Source organism: Hypomesus transpacificus, chromosome 10 (assembly GCF_021917145.1).
Source record: "Hypomesus transpacificus isolate Combined female chromosome 10, fHypTra1, whole genome shotgun sequence".
NCBI lineage: Eukaryota > Metazoa > Chordata > Actinopteri > Osmeriformes > Osmeridae > Hypomesus > Hypomesus transpacificus.
In genome coordinates this window covers 6122682-6141300 of record NC_061069.1, presented here as the reverse complement: position 1 = coordinate 6141300, position 18619 = coordinate 6122682, and the positions used below count along the sequence as shown (strand labels likewise).

General features: G+C 41.1%; 1 protein-coding gene and 1 long non-coding RNA gene across 2 annotated transcripts; one reads left to right on the top strand and one right to left on the bottom strand.

Moving 5' to 3' along the window:
* The first annotated feature begins 889 nt into the window (after nucleotides 1-889).
* LOC124472175 lies at nucleotides 890-4323 on the top strand. Its single transcript, XR_006956618.1, has 5 exons — nucleotides 890-1045; nucleotides 1198-1311; nucleotides 2465-2544; nucleotides 3560-3683; nucleotides 3987-4323. It is a non-coding gene; the product is annotated as an uncharacterized LOC124472175 (long non-coding RNA).
* Nucleotides 3961-15583, bottom strand: LOC124472172 (myosin-7). Its single transcript, XM_047026864.1, has 39 exons — nucleotides 15540-15583; nucleotides 15358-15397; nucleotides 14795-15007; nucleotides 14394-14537; nucleotides 14077-14233; nucleotides 13926-13953; nucleotides 12927-13032; nucleotides 12728-12820; nucleotides 12472-12535; nucleotides 12284-12382; nucleotides 12087-12190; nucleotides 11856-11994; nucleotides 11647-11765; nucleotides 11354-11503; nucleotides 11080-11250; nucleotides 10682-10988; nucleotides 10531-10601; nucleotides 10194-10399; nucleotides 9990-10113; nucleotides 9755-9891; nucleotides 9406-9661; nucleotides 9080-9322; nucleotides 8818-8994; nucleotides 8579-8724; nucleotides 8408-8498; nucleotides 7929-8318; nucleotides 7702-7828; nucleotides 7482-7600; nucleotides 7148-7344; nucleotides 6713-6896; nucleotides 6446-6611; nucleotides 6207-6331; nucleotides 5815-6123; nucleotides 5507-5710; nucleotides 5123-5419; nucleotides 4920-5024; nucleotides 4712-4807; nucleotides 4492-4626; nucleotides 3961-4077 (listed from the first exon to the last, which is right to left on the bottom strand). The coding sequence occupies exons 3-39, from the start codon at nucleotides 14993-14995 to the stop codon at nucleotides 4057-4059; spliced, it is 5808 nt and encodes a 1935-aa protein (XP_046882820.1). The 5' UTR covers nucleotides 14996-15007; nucleotides 15358-15397; nucleotides 15540-15583; the 3' UTR covers nucleotides 3961-4056.
* Nucleotides 15584-18619: the final 3036 nt, after the last annotated feature.

The window sequence follows — 18619 nt, the reverse complement described above, 5'->3', positions numbered from 1 at the left end:
CTGCCTGACAGGGAACCCCTGCTGCCTGCTTTCAGTCTACCATCCTCACTCCCCTGTCCTTCAACATCGCACAGTATATGAGCCCAGGAAGGTCACTAACGGTTTTCATAGTGAAAGAAAGTGCATGATATAGTTATTGATTGACTTCTTTACTTGCTGTTGGATTTTGTCTTCAAATATGATACCTGATTTACTGTTATAGACGGCTGCAAGCCATTAGGATGCAGTTGGGTACGTGAACTCGAGTCTGTGAGATAGGATATTCTGCCAACGTTACCACTTGATGAGATTGTCAACCTGGCCCTAACAGTGGTATCTTCTAGGGGATTAGGCCTGAGTGGAGTCAAGCTAGCACACCAGCACACATAACTGGTGAGTTACCAGGAAACAAACTATATTACTAAACACATGCTGAAATTGTGCTTTTTTATAATACATTTGTGAATGAAATAGCCAGGCTACAGTACGTCTAAAAACCGAGTGGTAGCTATGTAGTCAAGACCAACCCAACCACTCCCAGTAATAACCACTTTACAGAACTATACACTGTCATCGACATGAAATAAATCAGAGGACGGTGCTAGCTTACTGTTTATTACATTATATTGAGACCTTGTCCTTGTCAAAAATTCTCAGCTCTTTTCTTAGCCATAAGGACAAGCTATTCTCGGTCCAACTCTTGGTGAAATGTTTCCATTCCCAGCTGTTATAGTCCTTGTCTATGACTTTTATCACCTGGTATGGGTCAGAAACAGTGTGAGATATCTTGCCTCAATTAAGTGGGAAACTCCAGCAGGCTAGGGTTTCAGAGAAGGCTATTGTTAGGCTATATGTTTTTACGTAAGGGGTTCAAAGGTCATAGTGCCAGTTCCCTCCTTGTGTTTCTCTTCTCTTTACCATCAGTCCGACATTAAGCTGAGGCTGCTGGATCTGAAGGGTCTCCTGGGTTCTCTCTCAGGACCTTCACAGAAAGACTTTCTCACCGAAGATGATCCTTTAAACGGGCTACTCATCAAAAATCAGGAAGCTGTAGTTGACGGATAAGGTTGAAGATTTAGCCTTTTTGAAGAGTGGTTTTGTTACATTCACACAAAGCTTTTGATGCTCTGTATGTCATTGGAATATTGCTTGGATAAGTGTGTGTGTGCTGGAAAGAGGCCTGGGGTGTTTCTCACATTTACCCTGTTTTGTCTCCAGCATATCTGCTGCTAAGACCCCATGGTGGAGCGCAGCGGATCTTGATGGAACAGGGAAGGAGGTCTGCCAGGGAGTCAGAGGCTACTACCCGCTGTAAAGAATAAAGAACAAAATGTAAGTTTACCATTTCGCTATCCTATAGTAAATATAATATGTATAATTGTTCTTTATTAAAGCAATATAGTACAAGTGCGAGTGGGGCTGTTGAGGAATATACCACGGGTGGTGTTCTGCCGTAGCCACGAGGCCGGAGGTTGACAAGTCTCAACACATCACAAGCTCTACAGTTTTACTCTGAGTAACAATAGTAAAAACAGTTTCAAATATTTTATAAAACGTTTTGTATTAGGCCACTCAGGTTACAGCACATCTTTCCCTGATATGAAGCTTTTTGAATCTTTTTGGACAACGTGATTGATTGACACGTAACAATCACACTAAAGTTCACAGAAGGTTTCTCAAGGGATGTCATGCAGGGTGAATGTCAGAGGGACAATGGGACCATAAAAGGCTACAGCTGCCATAGACAATCAAGGCTAAGTCAAGGTCCCAGTACCTTTCATAGTCACCCTCTGTTGCTCTGTCCAATAAAGGCTGTGCTCAGCCTGGTCTTGTTGACATGGCATGAGTTTCTCTTTTCTTTTATCGCTGGTATCAGTGGTGTTAAAGATAACCCTGTGACATTCCTGCTGGGTTGCTGGCTCAATTTACAGGCTTCTCAGATATCTGAACAACTGAAAACAGGTGGATCCCAATGCCCGTGAACTTCCAGCAAATGACTGAAGTTCCTCCATGAAGCCTGTCAATTTACTTCCTCCATTTGTAGCTTGGTCCTGTAATTTTGTGTGGGGTCAAAAATTACACGTAATTCTACACGATACAAAATGAGCACATAATAGAATAGAAGAATACTAAACTCTTTGGGTAGAAACAAGTGAGGGGAGTAACAGGGGACACGGTCAGCTTTTGTTTATTATTCCTGTAATAAGCACGGTTGAAGGGCACCTATCTTGGCTGACTGATACTGTACCGGGAACGGGACTGGGACTATTGTTGGAGGTCCATGTTAGTCCTTTTGATGCAGTCATGCTTGTTGATTCGGCTCCACTTTTAATGTTTGGAAGAAAAGCTAATTATACACAGCTAATGTTGTTAGCCCAATTAGTTTCATTCAGGGCTGTGCACAATGAAAAGCTGGTCCAACATTGTGAAGATTTGTTGGTGTGAATTCCATGTGAAGTCCATGTTCTCTCTTTTTTTGAAACAGATTAATCAGATGATGGCAGATGATCTGTAGGACAGCTGTCTACTTCAGACATGTTCTCTTGTTCTCTTGAACACATCAAGGTAAGGACGTTTGCCTTGACCTCAACATGAAAACTTACTTGAATGACAGTTTTAATTCCAAAAGACTTGATTGGGTCAGTATAGGGTTAGGGATAGCTTATAGTACAAATTAGTTATTAATTTCAATCTAGATGAGATAACACCAGGTGTGTTCTTTTTGTAATGCTTAAATGTACAGAATAAAACAATGTTAACATACACAATGAATGGGAGACTCACAAACTCATCATAAAGATGGTGGGGTAGAAGGCTAAAGCATGTAATGTACTGTCAGCAGCATAGTGGTCACCACCTGGACATTTTGCTTGTACAAATTGAAGGGCCATAACATGTTGCCAATGATAACACACAGTCATGAGAGCTCAAGGTTACTTTTATATTCAAGGTCTTCATCTGAGAGCAGACCACAATGTCATGTCCGTTCACTCACTATTTTGGACTTGTTTCATCTCCATGTTATTACATCTCTCCTCTAATACGTGCCATCTGAGATAATGGTCCTTAATTAGATCTGTTGTGAGGGTTGAACCTTCCATCAAAAGCTGCTCCATTCTCAGCTGTGCTTTTTGTCCTTTGATCAGGATCTGTCCTCTGTGTTCTCCGTCATGTGCAGCAACCTGACTCCTGTGGTCTGAAACAGGCTTCTATTATTAGTCCTGTTTGTTCTCGAGAAATTCCATGAGAACGTCCCGTCAGAGTCATTGCCTTACATGTCTGGATTCCATTTTCATGTTCGAGATTACTTTTTCTAAGGTCAAGTTTTGTTTGTTTTTTGACTTATTCACATGAAAATGTGTCTGTATGTCTCATATATTTGAGATTTGATGGTGTAGTAAATTTACTCTTTGGGATTACAAAAGGGGCCTGTGTCACCCATTTTCTTTTTCATTGTCTCATTGACATCAACAAATAGCAGATTTTTACATTCATTATAATTCCTAGATACTGTCCTGTTCAGTACTATGCATGGTCATTGATGTGACTAACATGGGTGCCACATTGTTCCTCCCTTCAGGCCTGGACCACAAGGTGACTGAGGACCTGAGGGAGGGCTCCAAACATGACCCAGCAGAGGAGAGAAGGAGAGACAGATTAAGGGATGACCAGCCTCTGCACAAGTACTCAGAAAGAACAGAACGGTGAGATGGTTTAATGTAAAAAGAAAATCCTAAATAATTTTTAACATGCCTCATCAGGCATATATTTATTTTACTTATGACTTATTTATACATTTATTTACATTTTGTCACAGTTATGTCCTGAACGGAGGATACTTTTTAAATCTTTACAGTTAGTAAATATACAGTATATAGTTATGTTTCTCATTATTCTCATTCAATTGATAAATTATTGAAGGACTGCTAAATATACTTTAGAGGACCATAAACCATTTAAAGAATAATGACACTTGAAAGCTGATGCAATTATACTTTATTCTACAGTTACTTGAATTCTTTAGAGAAAGGTAAGGAGAAGAAGACACAGAAGGTCTCAGAAGGTCTCAAATGTGCTTTACTCTTCATCATGTCCCTTCTGCAAAGACACAAAGACAGGGAAGGCAAGTCATTGGTAAGAAAGGGTTATAAGAAAATATATGTAGAAAATGTATTAGAAGACATCCTGAATGTTCCTATGTTAGGATCAAGAAGTCAGCAATGGGATACAGGCTATCCTTTATGTTTATTGTAATGTGTTGGCCTGTTCCTATGGGCTTGTCCACAAGAGTCATCAATTGCACTTCATCAACTCATCAGTTTACAACTCATATAAGCAGAATGCAGTAAGTTATGATATTCTCTAATGAACAAATAAATGGATGTTTTAGAATGTTTCTGGTCTCATTTATTTGGCAAGGACTCTTGATGAATAAAATGTGTCATTGTACTGAAAACACACTGGGGCATCAATGAAGTTTACTGAAAATTCCCTAAAAGAAGTTCCACTGACCTTGGGTCCCACATCCCTGCTCTTGGCACGCAGCTTGTTGACCTGAGACTCAGCGATGTCAGCTCTCTCCTCAGCTTCGTCCAGCTCGTGCTGGATCTTCCGGAACTTGCCCAGATGATTGTTAGCCTGTTCCTCCTGTTCAACACAAAATGCTTCACTTCAAATAGAGCACACAAAGAAAGACACGTCTTGAATGTCTGAAGTCCTGTGTGACACTTACAGACTCCTCTGCAGCTCTCTTATAGGCTTTGACTTTCAGCTGCAGCTTGTCCACAAGGTCCTGCAGGCGGGCCATGTTCTTACGGTCTTCCTCAGTCTGTGAGCACATATAGAATACAGCATGAATTAGCAATACTCTCCAGAAAACGAAATGCTCAAACACCATGCAAGGCTGTGCCAGTCCAAGTAATAGAAGTGCAAAGGTTCACCTGGTATGTGAGTTCCTTGATGCGTCTCTCATATTTACGGATTCCCTTGATTGCCTCAGTGCTCTTTTTTTGTTCAGACTCCACTTCATTTTCCAGCTCCCTCACCTGTGAGTAATTTCATTGAGTTGCAAATTAATATTTGATGGGATGGATATGGTATTTGTGACCAGGTGTATGTAGAAGGTAGTAACTAAGTAACTCACCCTGGCCTCCAGCTTCTGCATCTGCTTCTTCCCTCCCTTCATTGCGATCTGTTCGGCCTCATCCAGACGGTGCTGCAGGTCCTTGATGGTCTGCTCCATGTTCTTTTTCATCCTCTCAAGGTGAGAGCTGGTGTCCTGCTCCTTCTTCAGCTCCTCGGCCATCATGGCCGCATCCGTGATAGCCTTCTTGGCCTTCTCTTCAGCATTTCTGCACTCCTGCACCGCCTCTTCCACCTCGGTCTGAAGCTGAGATGTATCGGTCTCCAGCTTCTTCTTCTGGTTCAGCAGGCTGGTATTCTATCGAGGTGTTTGCAATAAATATGAGTTAAATATAAATCAAACAATATTGTAACTGCTGCCGGCGCCTTATCATCTTTTACACACCTGTGAGTGCAGCAGCTGCACTCTCTCACTGAGATCCAGCAGCTCTTGCTCAGCAAGCTTGCGACCTCTCTCAGTCTGCTCAAGGCTTGACCTCAGTTCCTCCAGCTCAGCCTGCATCAAATTGTTGCGTCTCTCCACAATGGCCATGTTCTCTTTGAGATCATCATTTGCTCGGAGAGAATCATCAAGTTGGATTTGAGCATCCTAGACGACCCAAAAATGAACACATTGGTGAGGTAAGGACACAATCATTTCAGTCTTATCCATCTGATCACCTTATGAGACTCAGGTGTTTTTTTCAGATTTACCTTGAGGTGAGCATGAACGGACTTGAGCTGCTTCTGGGCCTCAGCTGCCTGTCTGTTGGACTGGCTGAGCTGGATCTCCATCTCATTGAGGTCTCCCTCCATCTTCTTCTTCAGTCTCATGGCCTCATTCCTGCTGCGACACTCTGCTTCCAGGGCACTTTGCAGGGTATCAATGGTCCTCTGCAGGTTTCTCTTGGTCTGCTCCATCTCCTCATCCTTTTCAGCCAGCTTGCGCTCAATGTCAGCCTTCACTTGGTTAAACTCAAGCTGGGCTCTTAAAATCTTTCCTTCCTCGTGTTCAAGAGAAGCCTGGGAGATATGTTTGAGATGTTTTAGTTTCCATATACATTCAAATAGATGTAACTATGACAAACGTAATCTAGTGTTCCTACCTCAGCTTCCTCCAAAGCTGATTGGATCTCACTTTTCTCTTGTTCCAGCTGTTTCCTGAGTTTTTCCAGTTCATGAATGCTCTTTCCTCCTTCACCAAGTTGCTCAGTAAGGTCGGATATCTCCTCTGACATGTAAAGATGATGCATTGTCATGTGCTTGGTATGAATAACAAACGACAAAAAAATGACATTCCAAACCACCTCTGTCACATTTGTAGAGTCCTGAACAGAAATCCTACCTTGAAGATTCTTGTTCTCCCTTTTCATGGTTTCCAGATGATCCAGAGCTTCCTCATAAGAGTTCTTCAGCTTGAAGAGCTCAGTGCTCAGAGACCTAGCCTCCTTTTGGGAGCTCTCCAACTCACACTGAGACTCCTCATACTTCTGCTTCCACTCTGACAGCACCTAGAGTCAGTAGGTCCAACACATTATGCATGAAAGATCAAGCCTTGTTTCTCTTTTCAAAATGTATCATGTTAGGATCGATACCAGAAAATATAATTTACTTTATCAAAGTTTCTTTGCTTCTTGTCCAAGGCATTAGCAGCAGCATTAGACCTTTCCACATCCACCATGAGATCTTCAATCTCATTCTGGAGTCTGTGTTTGGTCTTTTCCAGGGAGGAACATTTGGCATTTACTGCCTCTACAGCCTCCTCAGCATCTTGTAGACGCTGAGCCAGCTTCTTCCTGGATGGAAGAATCAGATGTTATTGACTGGAATGATTTACACTGTGTTCTGTTCATAGAGTATTAACACCATAATGTACCTAATAGCTGCACATTCATCTAACAGAGAAACCTTTTGTTCGTCTTACATTTTAGAAGAAACATAACCCAAACAAAAAGCTTATCTGCTAAACAAAAAAAGAATTTCTCTTTAATGGGAGATTTCTTACATATTTTACATTATTTCAATGTGACAAATTCAAATGTCTTACTTGGCCTCCTCTAGCTCCTCTGTCCTCTGGATGGCATCAGTTTCATACTTGGTCCTCCACTGAGCCACCTCAGAGTTAGCCTTGGACATGCCGCGTTGCAGCTCTGCCTTGGCCTCCTGTTCCTCCTCATACTGCTCCCTCAGCAGGTCAGAGTCATGGCGGGAAGACTGCACTGCGTGAGCCAGGGCATTCTTTGCCTGGAAAACAATAATTTTCCAATATGAATGTACAGATTCATGTAATCTATGAATGTAGCTTATTATGTACTGCTTTTAGGTAATTCATATGTTTAGCACTTCTGATACAGTAACTTCAGTCAGTATTTATCTGTCACCTTTGTTTCCTCTTCCAGCTGTCTTTTGAGGTCTTCAATTTGCTGAGTGAAAGATAGCTTGCCCCTTGTCAACTGAGAAACAAGAGAGTCTTTCTCCTCTAGCTGTCTGGAAAGCTCACCTGGAAGGTTAGAGCAATTATTTGTGACATTTACTTAGACTGATGGCAGGAACAAACTGCACATGACATTTGTTTTCTTTGATAAGGGACAACAAATGTACCATTTTCTGTTTGCAGCCTAGCTTTTTGCATGCTGAAATCATTGATGCTGCGCTGGTTCTCTTCATATTTGGACTTGTATTCACTCATCTGGTCCTCCAGAGTTCTGCAAGCCTTCTCTAAATTAGTCTGAAAAGGGACATGTTACAAATTAAATATTGAGTACACAGTATATTTTTTGAAAGACCTTATGCAGTAAAAACTTTGTACAAAACCAATGTGGTCATACCTTAGACTTAACAATATGTTCCATGTTGGAAACCACATCATCAAGCTCCAGCCTGACCTCACTCTTCTCCTTCTCTAGTTTCTGCTTCACTCTCTGCAGGTTATCTATCTGCTCTCCCAGGTCAGCCATACTGTCAGCTTGTTTCTTCCTCAGTGTGGCAGCAGTGGACTCATGCTGCAGAGTGGCCTCTTCGAGGTCTCTGCGGAGTTTCTGGAACTCGGCCTCTCTCTTCTTGTTCATCTCAATCTGAGTCGTCGTTGCTCCACCAGCCTCCTCCAGCCTCTCACTGATCTCCTCGAGCTCTCGGGCCAGGTCTGCCCTCTGCTTCTCCACCTTGGCTCGGGCAGCTCTCTCTGCCTCAAGCTCCTCTTCCAGCTCTTCAATGCGGGCCTAAAGAGAAATATCCATAATTTTGTCTGGAATAATGTACATTCTATTGAACACACTTAAGACCCTTTGTTTTCAAAGTGATTAATCACCTGAAGCTCTTTCAGTTTCTTTTGGAGCTGGATTCCGACTACTTGCTCATCTTCTATTTTACTGTTGAGCTGACTGACTTCAAAGTCTTTTCTGTGGGGGAGGATATTTATTATATTTAAATCAATTGGGGGTTGAAATGTTGGTGAAATGTTTTAATATAGATTACATACTTTTTAAGGCGTTCTTCAAGTTGTTGTTTATCATTCTCCAGGTCCATTAGGCTTTCCTGGGTCAACTTCAAGTCCCCCTCTAGCTTTCTCTTGGCTCTCTCAAGGTCCATACGAACCTTCTTCTCTTGCTCCAGAGAACCTTCAAGCTGAGGAAGATGATTAAAAGTGGCTCAGAAACAGAATAGGATGTCTATGAAAGTATGTTTTTTATGTTACTAAATTTACTTGACGGGACTCACATCATCAACTTGTTGCTCCAGCTTAGCCTTGGCCTTGGTCAGAGTGTTGACTTTGTCTTCCTCACTCTGCAGGTCGTCCAGTGTTTGCTGATGAGCTTCCTGCAAAGCTTTCTTCTCCTTAGTCAGCTTGGCGATGATTTCTTCCAGAGCAGCCATTTCCTCAGTCATATTTTTCACCTGTAAACAAAGATGTTGAGCAACCAGAAGATGGTGATATGTTTTTTATTTCAAAACCACTCGACAAATTAAAGATTGATCTGACCTTGTTCTCAGTGGCATGTTTCTCCTTCTCCACTTTGGCTAGGGTAAGCTCCAGATCATCAATGTCCTTCTTCAGCTCAGAACATTCATCCTCCAGCTTCCTCTTCTTGGCAGTGAGTTCTGCATTCATCTCCTCCTCATCCTCAAGTCTCTCTGTCAGCTCTTTGGCTTTGGCCTCCATCTGTATCTTGTTCTTAATCAGCCCCTCACATCTCTCCTCAGCATCACCGAGGTTGTCTTGCTCCTGCCAAACAATTTATAAATATTTAATACTAAACTCATAAAAAACATCAGAAAAAGAAAAGAATGAAGCCTGTTCAAGCTTACCGCCTGGACTTGCAGCTGAAGGTCATTCTTCTCTTGGAGAAGAGAGACCATTTTTTCCTCAAGTTCCTTCCTGCGGGTCTCTGACTTTGCATAGGCCTCTTTCAGCTTTAGGAACTCGTCCTTCATGTTGGCCATCTCCTTTTCTGACTCAGCTGATTTCAGCAGAGGCTTAATCTTGAAGAAGAGCTTCATCCAGGGCCAATTCTTGACCCCCATAAAGGCTCGCACATTCCATTGGATGACAAGCAATGCATCCCTGTGAAAATGTATATTCAATGATTTAGACATAAAACATAGCACCCTTAGGTAAGTCAATCTGTTGCAAAGGTTTGTTCATCATTTGTCTGACCTGCGCTCGACAATCTTTTGGAATTCAATTCTTGCAAGTAGACCTCGAGCTCTTGACTGGACTCCAGTGATGATGAGTGACAAACGGTCGTCTCGCATCTCCTCCAGAGTCCCCAGGAGTCCAGCCTTAAAGAACACCTTGAAGAGATTTCCAAGACAGAATATTAACAACAGCAAATTAACATACTTTAAAAGATTCCTTTTAAGATTATTATTTTGAAATTAATTTGTTTTACCTTAGTGTGTCCAAACTTGTATTGACTGTGGTCTATATCCAGAGAGCCCAGAAGTTTCTCTGCTCCTTTTTTGCTGTCAATGAACTGACCCTCAGGGATAGCAGCAGGATTCAGGATACGGTATCTGTCATACATGAAGCATCTGTTAGTCCTAATCTTTAAACTCCTTGTTTCAAAAGAGCAATTGCAAAAGGCAATCTAAACCTCTGTTTGAAGTCTCCATAGAGGATCCTGTTGGGGAAGCCCTTTCTGCAGATCCTGATGCCTTCCAGGACACCGTTACAGCGCAACTGGTGCATCACCAGAGGATTCTCCATGGCCCCAGGAGTCTTGGTCTCATTGGGGATGATGCAGCGCACAAAGTGAGGGTGAGTCGACCTCAAGTTGGTCATCAGCTTGTTGAGGTTCTCCTGTAGTAACAATAATGTTCTGTCTTAGACTTAAAATGAACATATTTCACAATACAATAGCAATCCATTGCCCCTTTGTAGGTCCCTTCCTATGTTGTGGTTTTAGATTAGAAATATAATGTTGTACTCACCCTGTGCAAAGCAGACACTGTCTGAAATGAGGAACCCTTTTTCTTACTTCCCTTGCCCTTTCCAGCGTCACCTGTCATGGATAACATATCATGTCATGAAAATGCAGTCAAGTTTTACAGACAATGTGGCAATGATGTGGTTGTGACGTACTTTCTGATCCAGCATAATTGGCAAAAAGGACCCCAAGCAACTTGACAGTAGATTTCTGGTAAAGTCCAACAACGGTCTCATTAAGAGGATCCTTGTTCTTCACCAGCCAGTTTCCGATGTTGTAATCAACAGTGCCAGCATAGTGAACCAGGGAGAAATGGGCCTCTGGTCTCCCCTTGATAATCCTCGGCTTCTGGAAGTTGTTGGATTTGCCCAGGTGGTTGTCATAAAGTTTAGCTTTGAAGGTAGCATCACTGGCCTTGGGAAACATGCACTCCTCTTCAAGGATGGACATGATACCCATGGGCTGAAATAGAAAGATGAATTGTTCACACAATTAATTTATACTAAACACACTCAGACTGTTTACATTGTCTTGTACACGCCAAAAATCTCACCTTCTCGATAAGGTCAATGCAAGCCTGCAAGTCCATACCAAAGTCAATGAATGTCCACTCAATTCCCTCTTTCTTGTACTCTTCCTGCTCCAGCACAAACATGTGGTGGTTGAAAAACTGTTGCAGTTTCTCATTGGTGAAGTTGATGCAGAGTTGTTCAAAGGTGTTGAACTGCAAAAGGAAGTACATATTAAGTATAACAATCACCACGGACGTAATAACTATATTTATGAGGCAAAACATATTATAAGACATTTAGGTTGCTAGAACTTACATCAAAAATCTCAAAACCAGCAATGTCCAGCACACCAATAAAATACTGGCGTGGCTGCCTGGTGTCCAGGGATTGGTTGATCCTCACCACCATCCAGAGGAACATCTTCTCGTACACTGACTTGGACAGTGCACCGATGGAGTAGTTCACCTTTGAAGGATATACAAATGTCACAGAATCTTTTTTAGATTACATGTACCCATATTTATCCCTAAAGGGAAATTTAGAACTAACTATGAATGGTCATGGCAAGAGTAAGTCGAAAGATTTTTGATTCCTTTTTTCAGGATTACCTGTTGGACACTCTGTCCCTTGGTGACCCACTCATTCCCTACTTTGACCCTTGGATGACAGAGACCCTTAATGAGGTCAGCAGAGTTGAGGCCCATCAGATATGCAACTTTGTCAGCATCTGGAGAAAGAGAATAAAATGTGAAGTCTGCCTTGCCTCTGGAAGTTATTACATGGTCCAGTCTGAAATGTATCAAGGAACATCTCTCACCCTCTGTGCCATCAGCCTCTGCCTGTTCCTCACGCTGCTTCTGCTTGAACTTCATGTTTCCATAGTGCATAATGGCACCAGTCATCTTGTAGATGCCATTCTTCTCTTCTTGAGTGAACCCCAGCACATCAAAGGCATCCTGTGAAAGACACAGTGTAAATTATACCAAGAATGCATCTCTAACAGTTTCTAACATCAGTTTCTAACATCATTTCTAACAACTTAACGTACATCAGTGGCTATTAGCTCTTCGGCATCATTGATGGATTGTACAGTGGTCTCTCCTTGGGATATGAAACCATAGTCGTACGGGTTGTTGGTGATGAGCAGCATCTCTGCAAAACAAAACCAAAAGGTCCCATTTTCATCTGAATGCTATAACAAAGTTGCTATTTAAGTTGTTATACCTTGTAGTATTCACAATTTACCCAGCAATTCTGGCTTTTTTTGGGACAGGATCTGGTAGAAAATGTGGTAGTCTCTCTCAGCCTTGAGCTGGAAAGTCACACGGGACTTCTCCAACAGATCTGGTGTGGCAACATATGTAAATGTTAAGGACTGTTCTCCATCAGAGACTGAAAGGTATGAAACTTAATTGAAGCATGTGCACCCTTACATGTCTCAATATCAGCAGAAGCCAGCTTTCCACTTGCTGCAAAATGGATTCTGATGAATTTTCCCTAAAAAGTAACAGTCAACTATATTAATTTGGGCAATATGAATCAGCATTTTGGGCAAACATGATTGAACAAATATGATTGTACTTATCTCTGTTCTATTTTGTCAGCATCAATCAGAATGCCTGATAGACACTCCAAAATCTTAATCATTATCATTTTTATCATTGATCAACTTCCCAATCAGAAACTCACGAATCTCGAAGAGTTGTCATTCCTGATGGTCTTGGCGTTACCAAAGGCCTCAAGAGCTGGGTTGGCCTGAATGATTTGATCCTCCAGGGTCCCCTGAAACAAATAGAAGATGGCAAAATGTGATTGCAATCCTCCAAGTAGGCTACAGGGTTTTTAGATAGCAAATGATGTGTGCTCTATTAGAGTTTCTGATGGAAACCTTTTTCTCAGATCCAGTATCTTTCTTCCCTCCTGCAGCTGCAATGCTGGCAAAGTACTGAATGACTCTCTTGGTGTTGACAGTTTTCCCAGCACCGGATTCTCCACTGAGGACACAAATACATTTAAGGTTAGTTAAAGAATAAAATAAATAATGCTCATTCAAAATGCCAGGCATTAACACCAAAATAAAAGAGATGCATCTGGATGCTCAAAACAAACCTGTTGAGTTATTGAGTATTTCCAGAACTACTGAACGGTACTCATGCTACAATCTGCTGTTTTGATGTTTACACCTGACATATACAAGTACATCCTCTATATAATCGGTACCACTAATAGTCACTGTATTTGTACCCTTCATCACAAAAAGAGTTGCAAATCTCCTATTGATGCTCATCCTTCAAGGTATCTGTATTGGTTTGTGTAGTCAAAAGAGTAAAGTTTCTTTCCTTATAAAGACCCTCAGTAGTATAATCTGTTGTATATAGTAAACATTAAATGTCTCCTTTATAAACATTGGATTAGAGAGCATTCCAAATATATCTTTCAGATACATGCAAAACGAGCCAGACTGTCTTTTTCTCAGCCATCCTGTCTACCACGTGAGCAGTGTTAGACTGCACTAACTGCTCTAAGGAGCTGTGGCCCATCACGTCATGACTTTAGCTTTCCGAAAGTGCCTTAACCAATGCTAACATGCACAATACTGTTCACCATTAAGGTTCCCTCAGCACCCAACCAGGACTACGTCTCTGTATAAGATCCTTCTCCTGGTCAGGCTTCATGGGCTGCCCCTCATTGACTCCAAAAACACCTGATTTCAAAATGTATTCATTAACAGTTAATGTGATGGATATATCAGCAAATCCCATCTCCATCCATACATTAACTGGGATGGTTAATGGCTGAAGCCAATGCTAAAAACGGAGTTACAGTAAAAGAAGTAATACCTAAAGGAGGGGAGATTATAGTGGGGGGGGGAGAACAAATAACTCACGTGATGAGAATGGATTGGTTCTCCCTGTCTGAAAGTAAAATATGGAGCTGGTCAAATACTAATTAATAATACCAGGCTCACTTTATTTGTACTACTGTTGAAAAATAAGCAATTTGGTAGCATGATTATCTTTGGTAGCACATCTTCTCACCTGTCAGCATGTACTGATAGGCGTTGTCAGAGATGGAGAAGATGTGAGGAGGAGCTTCTGCCCTCTTCTTTCCTCTGTAGGCTTCCACCACCTCCTGGTTGTAGACTGGCAGCCATTTGTAGGGGTTGACAGTCACACAGAACAACCCAGAGTAGGTCTGCAGAAAATAGGAAAAAGTTCAACCCTATTGTCGGGGATGAACTCATGTTACATTGTCTTTCAAGGATGTCATTTTTTGGGGGTAAGACTCAACAGCTATGTTATTCTAATCCACAGTGTGGAGTATCAGAAAATACAGTCAGTGTTTCGATACTCACGTAGATCATCCATGCTGCATAACGCTCTTTGAGGTTAAACAGCACAGCAGGCTCATGGAGGAAGGTGAACATGGCCATGTCTTCAATTTTATCAAACTTTGGCGGATTTTGAGGATGGACATCACATTCCTTCACGGTCACAGTCTGCAAAAGTATTCAAAACATCATTGTTAAGAGCACTTGCCATGGCTAAGCTTTTTATTTACAACTCGTTAAGTATAAATTAATTTGTGCTGTTGGCCGATTAAAGTCTTGAAGATTTAGATCCTGTTCTTGACATTTTATTGCAGTTTCTTTAAAGAGGATGCACGAGTGACAATCATTTAGTTTGAGTGTCATCTATTACCACTAGATGTCCTGGTTGACCAGTTACAAGGAAGACGTTCTCCGAGCTGACTAACCTTCCCCCTCTCAGTTTGAGCGGTGGCTTTGTCTCCCTCTCGGCTCGTGATGGATGCTTTGACATACTCCTCTTCAGCATCGGGCACAAAGCATTCCTTCTTCATGTCAAAGGGTCGAGTCTGGGCCTCCAGACGCTCCCTGTCTGATTTCCTCAGGAAAGGAGCGGCCGTGCCAAACTGTGCCATGTGCGCGTCACCCATGGTTCACTGTGCCTTGGGAAAGGAAATTACATGACCAATTATATATGAACCTATTCACTCTGTCCTAGGTAGTCTACATATTGATACAATGTCAATGTTTTGACATTTTAAATGGTTTCAATTTAAATAGTTATCATGTCAATTTCAAATGTCAATGTATAGCATCTTCTGTAACATCAGTGAATACTGATTTTCTTTTGGTTTGTGTATTGTCCCTAATTCTATTAGATATTGTCTCTCTCAAGCTTCAATTTAAAAAAAAAACTATCAGTAACTCAAATTAATTGCAGTGATGTCAAACGAAAGAATCCAATCAATAAAACATTATTTAAGTACATTTTTGTGATTTCAAGATGTCTTACCTTATCAACCCCTGTAGAAAAGAATGAGGGTATGCTGGTCCTGTTGAGAAATCGATGAGATATTGAATGTATGTTAAATATGGTCAAATACGTAATTCTTTATCCAATGACTGTATCTTTAAAATAACACATAGTTCCAAGCATTTTCTGTTTCAGTCCAGAGCTTTGTTCTTTTGTCTTACCTTGAGATAGAAAAGTGACCTATTGGGGCTTCAACCATGTGTCCTCTTTATAAATGAAGCACTCTTTCCAAATATGGAGGTGCATCTCTGTGACCAGGAATGCCATTGTGTCTGTATATGGAGGGGCTTCATGAGTGGTGGAAGCAATATAGAAATCAGCTGGGATAGTCTTATCAATGATGGAGTCTCTGGCTTGTCCATATTAGGAGTTCCAGGGAGTGTTGTGATTAATCAGTTATCCTCAAGCAGTGAATGGAAGACAACCCCATCTTTAAATAGAGAAATGGGAATTCCTTTGTCATCACTCTCAAAATGTACTCACATGAGACACAATTTTACTACGTGATGGCCCATGTACTCTGACCATGTAGTGAGGGTATTGCCTCTGAATAATGTATTGGGACGCCATTTAGATGATGCAGTTATTCTAAGAAAGACGTTGATATAGTTTTACAGGTATTGTTATCCCTGGTCCAATAAAAGAAAAGGTTGCCAATGTAATATTAACAAACCCAATAAGTACAAGGTAATATTAAGCGATAAAAATTAGATTTCAAACAAGATTTTGGCAGGTTTTACCATGCCAAAAATATATCTGTTTAAACTGATGTTTAAAAAAGATATACTAGATGTATTTAGGAGAAGGATACCATGCCATTCTCAATCACCCAGTAGGCTTAAGAGGAGTTAATGTGTGACATTGGTAACATATTGTGTTTGGTCATCATAGCCAGGACTTCACAGTCGCATAAATGACATTCTCAAATACCCAAATGGACAGTCTAAATAAAGAACATTTAGACAGTGAGATTAACCAGGCGACAAATGTCAAGAAAAAAAGACATAGGTCTGCCACAAGTGACGTGCTTTAGATTCGCAGAAAGATAATAATGATGATACACAATGGAAGGCCATTGGGTGGAACCAATGTGTGGCCAAGGTTACCACAGAACCCTTCTCTATTATCACCCAGCAGCCATTGAAAGCTGCCCCCTTAGATGCCGTCTAGTTGACATGGCATTGTGTCTTTGAGGACAAAGAAAACCCTGTGACATTCCTACAGACGGCCTCACATTGATGGAATAGGACAGGCTGCGAGGGACAGAGGGCTTTCCTAGTGTTTAGGATCTACCCAACGTAGCCCACAGAGGTTTCTTTTCTCTTTAATAAAGAAAGGGTGACAGGTATATTCCCTGACCCATCAGAATGGGGAATACCAGCAATACAGTGGCGTCAACACTGAGCTGTGGAGCATCAAGTGGCTAGTATTCTATCAGGCCCGTCCTCAGAATATGTCCTGTCAATATCTGATAAGGTGTCAAAAGACCAAAGAAATATGACTTTTAAAGGGAGGAAACTTAAAAAGTTCCATCTAAACCATTTGCAACGCATTGAAACATCTAACAAATGCATTTAACCACTACATTTGAATACATAAATCAGTATGAGAAGTTGTCTTGGGCTAATATTTACAGCCCTAAAAGGTCAATAGATAACAGAAGAGTCAAGTGCTGATGACAAGTGTGGAGATCATTTCCATTCTGATAGCTGCCCCAACCCTATACATGACAGCTGGCGTCAGGGTGACAAAATGAAGTGAGAAATGCCATGCCACTGCTAAAGACCCAGGGAAGATAACACTAATATAGCATGCTGCCGAATGTCAAACCTGCACTTGTCATAGGAAACACAAGAAGACACGTAAATCGAAGTCAGATATTGGTTAGTGTCAAATGGGGTATCGCTGATGATCACAGTGACATCGCTGATGATCACAGGTACATTGGGATATCCACCACACATTGCAGCTGGTGTTTGTTGTCCTATCCTTGTTCTGGACTACTTCATTATTATATTCCTTAGTACATTTCTTGTAAATATTGTAGTACATAAGATTTGTCTATATATTGCTACACATTTTAAATGGTATGTTTCTTATTTTGCTCTTTTTTATAGATTATATTTTCTTTAATTCTTTCTTAAAAATATTGTCAATTTGCAACCATTTTGAAGGGTGCCAAAGTTGAACTTTAACAAAGCTTGGAACTGATCAAAGTTTCACTTATCAAACCCAATACATGTTTTCATCTGGGATAATACTGCTAATCCTTTAACTGATCCGTGAAGTCGTTGTTGATGGATACCTATGTAATGTAAGAAGAGCAGTAACAGGATTCAGACCATGGCAGGATGGGTCTTTTATTGGAACCCTGATTGTCTCTCCCCCCCTAACCCTAATCCTAACCTTAAGGTAAGAATTGATGTCTTCCTCACTGAAACAACTGTTTTCATTTACTACAGTTTTTGAACTTTCTTTTTGATTATTATGTAATTTAATATTCACAGTCACAAAGAGAAATTAAGACAAAATGAATTCTGGCAAAGCAATTGATTGGCTTTTACAAATGATCCTCCTCACTAAGACTATGAGAGAGTGTATTTTAGTAAATTATTTATTAGATGATCAAGTGGATTGCACGATCTATCCTGGTCACAGTACTTACTACATGTTTGAAACATACAATTTTGGGCAAACACCTGTATAAACAAACTGGTACTGAGTTTGTTTTGTTGTGTGTGCATTAAATTTTTCTTACATACAGTGTCTACTTCAAGGTATGAGTTACACATTCTTTTTGTGTGTGTGTGTGTGTGTGTGTGTGTGTGTGTGTGTGTGCGCGTGTGTGTGTGTGTGTGTGTAATTATATCCTTAACTCTATTTGGATGATCAATGACACTGATGATCTATGAAAAAAATGTAATAAAAGTATTAAATCTACACAGACTTCAGAGGAGTATGTTTGTGCACGTGGTTGAGTGGCAGAGGGATTTATGACAGCCAGCTGCTTGTGATTATGTGTGGCCTGGCTATGTATGCTGTTGTATTGTGTGACCTTGACACCCCAACTCTTTCGCTTTCCTGAACGCTCTATTTTGAGAACAAAAGATTTGTTTTGTCTCTTTCTATTTTGGCAATCATCACCTCACATTACAAACACTTAAGCCCGCCCACCCTAGTTCATGGCTTCCATGGGCTTCTCTGTCCACCGCCAAGCCCCTCATGTTCCCTATTCCTGCAT

Excerpts from the sequence above, each read along its gene's own strand:
- LOC124472172 (XM_047026864.1), bottom strand. The coding sequence starts at position 14,995 with ATGGGTGACGCGCACATGGCACAGTTTGGCACGGCCGCTCCTTTCCTG. Across the intron at positions 9,323-9,405 it reads TTCAGCTGCAAGTCCAGGCG|GAGCAAGACAACCTCGGTGA; the intron begins GTAAGCTTGAAC and ends ATTGTTTGGCAG. Across the intron at positions 6,124-6,206 it reads CAGCTTTGGAGGAAGCTGAG|GCTTCTCTTGAACACGAGGA; the intron begins GTAGGAACACTA and ends CATATCTCCCAG.